Source organism: Triticum aestivum, chromosome 7D (genome assembly GCF_018294505.1).
Source record: "Triticum aestivum cultivar Chinese Spring chromosome 7D, IWGSC CS RefSeq v2.1, whole genome shotgun sequence".
In the NCBI taxonomy this organism is placed as follows: domain Eukaryota; kingdom Viridiplantae; phylum Streptophyta; class Magnoliopsida; order Poales; family Poaceae; genus Triticum; species Triticum aestivum.
In genome coordinates, this window is record NC_057814.1 from 231,737,239 (window position 1) to 231,742,843 (window position 5,605).

General features: G+C 50.4%; 1 protein-coding gene across 1 annotated transcript; it reads left to right on the forward strand.

Moving 5' to 3' along the window:
• Positions 1-976, forward strand: LOC123165479 (uncharacterized). Its single transcript, XM_044583133.1, has one exon. It carries the CDS (start codon positions 147-149, stop codon positions 612-614), a length of 468 nt encoding a protein of 155 aa, XP_044439068.1. The 5' UTR covers positions 1-146; the 3' UTR covers positions 615-976.
• The last annotated feature ends 4,629 nt before the right edge of the window (positions 977-5,605 follow it).

The following is a 5,605-nucleotide window of genomic DNA, read 5'->3' on the forward strand; positions in this document are numbered from 1 at the left end:
GCCTTGGCGCTACAGCCTTGGGATCCTATTCGCTCTCCCTCCTCCTTCCTTGATCTCTCCTCCCCTTCCCCAACCTAAGTTTCCACCCGCCGGCCTCTTCTCCTCTCCCGCACCCAACCATCTCCCGCAATTTACCGCGCCAAGGGATGACCTCTACACCCGCGGCCGACGTCCTGCCGGCGCTGCCGCCGATCAGGACGAGGGCGGCGGCGGCCGATCCTGCGCCTGACCACGCATCGGCCTCGACGACGACGCTGCCGGAAGGCGAGCCCCTGCCGGCGCCCGTGGCGGCGGAGGAAGAGGTGGTGGCGGAATCCCGGACGCCGGCTGCGGTGGCGGACGAGGAGGGGGAGGAGGAGGAGCCCAGGACACCGACTTCGGAGGAGAGCAAGCTCCGGCCGCCGACCGAGTGCCCCGGCGCGCCGAGGAAGCCCGTGGCTTTGGCCGGGACGAGGCCATCCCCGAAGCGGCCGCTGCGCTTCTTCGACGTCCCGCGCGACCTCTCCGCCGTCTTCATGTCCCTGCCGCCCAAGAAGCGGATCCGTGCTCCGCCATGCCTGGTCGCCTTCCGCCCGAGGTGCGGGGCCGCGTGGGGCCATGGATCGGCGCTGTAGCCCCGGCCGGCCATAATTTATGGGCTCCATGGTGCAATTGTTCATTTATCGGCGAATTCTTGGAGTTCTTGCGCTGCGTTCCTCTTCTTTCTTTCTTTCTTTCTCTTTCTTGCGGTGGCTTCTTGGTTCCCACGGCCATGATATAGTATAATCTCTAGTGCAAATAATTAACGCGTTATTTTGCCTTTTTTCTCTCTGTCATTCTGATTTTTAGTGGGTTTGTGTGAAGGAGAAATTGTACTAGAATTGAAAAAGGTTGCGATTTTATATAATATAGGGATGATGATTGGGGAAAAGAACAGGAGTTGTAAGAGAATTTCCTGTTAGTTACCGACTATTTTACAGCTAACGGTTCTGAAAAATCTTCTGAAGTGATGTTCTTTCCGTTTTTTCGTTTAAATCTCTTCGATTCTTGTGCCTGCCGTATCGAATTTTACACATGTTGCCAGTCTGACAGACGGCAGACACTTTCGGTGGTGCCAATTAACTCCTCTGGGCCTGAAGAACAAAGAAAGATTTTGATCAATTTAACTGAATTCGCTCTAGTTAATGGCTTTAACCTGTTGATTGAACTGCCCATTGTGTGGAGAAGAAAAAATGATTTTTTTTCCCCTTCGAATTCTTGGTGCATCCACGAAGGGAGAAGTAGGAATGTGTAGCATGTATGCAGCGGCGAGCAGAAGAAAATTGTTCAGGTGGATGGGATGGGTTGGGATGTACTTTTGGTTGTTTTGTCCCAGCACAACACTGGTGAGAGTGAAGAGGAAGATTTGCAGCAGAGAATCTTCTATTCATGAGAACTACATGACATAGGTTTTCCCTGCCAAAAAAAAAAATCCCCAGCTGCAGCTACCTGTTTGCCGTTGATGGCAGCAACTGTACGGCATTGGTCAGTTTCAGTGCTGCAAATCTGGTGTTGTTCAGTTAACCGGGCGTCGGTTGGGATTGTTGTGCATGGAGGTGTTGAGATCCATGGGAGAAGGAAAGCGGAAGGAAGGGGCGGTGCGTTGCGTGTTGGAGGAGCCATGGATGGATCCTGACTGAGTAAGTGGGAGGGAGAAAGAAGCGGAGGCTGAAAGAAAGTTTCCTGTCTTGACTCACTCACATCACATGGGCTGGCTGTTACGTTTTGCAGTTACAGAACGCATGCTCCTGCCACCCCTCAGGAATAGGGAGAGAGAGAGAGAGAGAGAGAGAGAGAGAGAGAGAGAGAGAGAGAGAGAGAGAGAGAGAGAGAGAGAGAGAGAGAGAGAGAGAGAGAGAGAGAGAGAGAGAGAGAGAGAGAGAGAGAGAGAGAGAGAGAGAGAGAGAGAGAGAGAGAGAGAGAGAGAGAGAGAGAGAGAGAGAGAGAGAGAGAGAGAGAGAGAGAGAGAGAGAGAGAGAGAGAGAGAGAGAGAGAGAGAGAGAGAGAGAGAGAGCAGGCGGGCGTACAGGATGCGTAGCCGTACGTCGGTACTTAGGCTGGGCAATGCGGTGGCATGCACATCACGGCCATGGCTGGCACTGTGTCGGCCAATGCCATGGCCAGGCCAAGAGAAGCAGGGGAGGGAGGTGGAGGGATTCGTGCTGTGCGGAGACAGGCGCATGTGCCGGGGATCGTCAAAGCGGAAGTGGGTGGGGAGGACGCGGTGAAGCGAAGAAAGGAGGCCGAGCCAAGCAAGCAACCGGGGAATCTGAACCCCGTCTCGGTTCCTGCTGCAATCATGAGCTGCCTGCCTGCCTGCCAGCCTCACCAGCAGCCTGCGATCATGGCGGATAATGGACGCTAAAAACTTCGATTAAAATGCGATTCATATTCCTCTTCGCTGCAAGAAACAAATCTGTACAAGTGCACAACACTATCTGCTGGGAGTAGGGATGAATTTGTCAGAATGTAGTAATTTGAAGCGGCAATTGGGGCTTGATCGAGCACACCGACTGGTCCTAACGGATCGACCTATCAGGATTAGATTAGGTGACGAGACCATGAAGAAAATAAGAGACTACGTGCCTCCTACTAATAATGAACCGCCAACTGTATTATGTACTACATGTCCGCTTCATCTGTTCTGGCTGAGCACTAATCCTAGTTAAGACATGCGATAAATCTCAGAGCGGCCAGGTCCAATGGGCAAGTATACCGGCTAACTAATTAATCACAACCTAGGATTCCTGCGAACACATTGACTTTTGCACTGCCCGGACGCCTGCACGAATGGCGCGTTTTAACCGCAGTAAAACCGCAGCCCGGTACGTACTCTGCAACAGATGGAGCAAGAAAAAAAAAAAGGGGTTAAGGCGTGCGCCTGACCTGCGTACCACGCAGGAGTACGCACGTACGTACCGGGCGAGGCAGTAAAAACGTTGTACAGCGCAGGAGTATATATATCTATAGTCATTGGCCTCTGTTCTTGCGCGCTGTCCCCTACATTCTCTGACAGACGAGCGCAGCACGCAACGCAACGCAATCTGGGCGGCACGACAAATCTGCTGCCGGTTCGCCGTAGCCTGATCTGTGCTGTGCAGAGTAATTGGATATCTGATCGCCTAGTACAGTACTTATACAGCGTCGTTTAATTTAAGCTGTCTACTCTGCTCTTATATTATCTCTAAGTCTGCTGCAATTATCCGCTACTAGTAGATCAGAAGCTGACATCTCAAGTTCGGGACCCAGTCAGGAGAGTGCTGAATGCTGGGTGCCACATGAACATTTTTTATAGTATTTCAGCTGCTAGTGCATCATACTTAGCCATCCTCACTGTACAATTTCGGCAGACTGAATTTGTAGGAAGATACCATCACTACTAACTAACTTAACTAATTGTTCTCCCTTTTGGGGACTAGCTCAGCCAAGTTTTGGATCTGAGCCTAGCTCAGCCTCGCCCTACATGTTGTTTCTGTTTAGGCTCACTTTTGCATGTGCAGCATTAATTAAAAAGCAACCAATTAGTACTACAATAACCACCTCCACCGGTGAATCTTTTGGTTAAGAATGGACAGCCAGTGCAAGTATAGATCCGAACGTGGCCACTTTACCCAACCACTCTCCTCCTTCCAACCAGCTTCCGTTCCAAGATAGCCAAGCAGCCACCGACTGGAGGCTTGAACAAGGTAGTATCTTTGCATCTTGTACTGGAGAAAAAAATGAATAGAATACGATCCTTTGATGTTAGAACATCTTCTTGTACATGCAGCGGGATTTACCTTCGTGCCTGGAATCCTATGTCATTTTCAATTATGATATACTAGGACAAATTCTATGCGCGCCAACAACATTTTCATGGGAGGCGATATATTTCAAACAGGTACTATCAAAATTCACGGACAATTCATTTATCTGCACGGCCTTTATTGAATTATAAGACTTGAAATGGGCTTAAGTATAGGAGTAAGTACTTGTTAAATTTTTATCAGGGTTTGTTTGTGTATTCGTGCAAAGCGGCAATCAGAGATGCAAAAGGAACTGGCACCGGATCCTGCGCACACGCCTTTTCTCTCAGGGTGTGGTGAACTGACAGATGGATCCACATCACATCACATCACATCAGGAGAGGTAGTGACCAAAGTGGCAGATCTAGAAGGGAACAAGTCTGCAGCTCTCCCTCCCTCTCAGCATTTCTGGGTGTTGCCGACCTGCCGTTGCTCATCAGACGTACTCCACTTCCTTCCATCCCTTTCTTTAGCACACACAAAGGGTCTGTTTGGTTCATGACTAACTTTGCCACAACTAAGTTTAGGCAAAGTGTGGCTGCCACAAAAAGTGTGGCTAATAAAATGGCCACCACAAGTGTGGCAAGATTTGGCAAGAAGTTGAGTTTATGACATGTGGACCATGTAGCTAGAAAAATGTGACAAAACACAAATGTGAAAATGAACCAAACACATGCCTAAGATATTGTGGCATGCCTAAACTTAGGCGTGGCAACCTTAGGCTGCAAACCAAACAGGCCCGAAGACTGCGGGCACACAGAAGCTGCATGCATTAGTGGGTGCTCCGGACTGTTGCACTTTTGATCCCCCTGCCAGTACATACAGATCTCGGTGGAAAGTGGAGTGAGGCCATGGCCATCGGATCCCTGTACAAGTATCCAAAACAAAAGGCACGCTGTTAACTAACAGCACAAAGCTAAAAATGCAAAATAACAGTGATTAGCAGTGACAATTACCAAGCCTTTGCCCCAAAATGGAGCGCTTTCACCGTCTCTTTGACGGTGCAGGCTGTGCCGCCGCAATCTGGATCTGCAATGTGTACTTTGAGCCAAGATGTGAGCAAGCGCCTTTTGTGCTTTCTTCCCGTCTTCCAGCTGAAGCGACACTCATGAGCGAGCGGTGATCCCCACCCCACCGCCTCCTCGGCCAGCTATCTTGGCACTCAAGCAATGCCATCTTCTCGATTGATTTCTTTAGCCTTTTGACCACCAAAGTCTCTGCCTTTTGGTGCAGAAGAGCACAAGAGAAGGCACCAAAGGCGGCACGGCTAGCCATGCATCGGATGCCATGCCATCGGTCACGCTCGCGCCCGTCTGGGATGATCGATCTCCGACTCTTCTTCTGCTGGTAGGAGCTGAGTTGAGCCAAACCAAAAGGCCTGCAGCTGGAAAGGCTGTCAGCCGCTGATGCTTCTTCTCTCTTCTTCGCCCCCACCATTCTGTGATCCGTGATGTTGGCTAAGTTTTTGTTTATCGACCAAAGTTGGGGCCTCCATCATGGTGTGGAGCAGGCCGTATCCTCTCCCATCCCTCCCTGCTGGGAAAGATGCCTTCTACGGAGTACTATGCATGGGGAAAGCTAAAGCATGTGGGGCCACCCGGTGTGGCGATATGGCAGTAGGTCGCAAAAATGCTAGACATACGGATTTGTTTTATAGGGATTTACAGATCAACCCTTCTCCCCTCACTAATCTCCCCCACCCCCCCAGTTTCAGGGTGGGGCCCACCTCATCTAATTACCAATTAAAACAGCCCACCTCAGCATTGCCTGTAAAACTCCTGTAAAGCCTCCATATGTCTAGC

Bases quoted from the DNA above. Each gene is read 5' to 3' on its own strand.
- LOC123165479 (XM_044583133.1), top strand. From the start codon at position 147: ATGACCTCTACACCCGCGGCCGACGTCCTGCCGGCGCTGCCGCCGATC.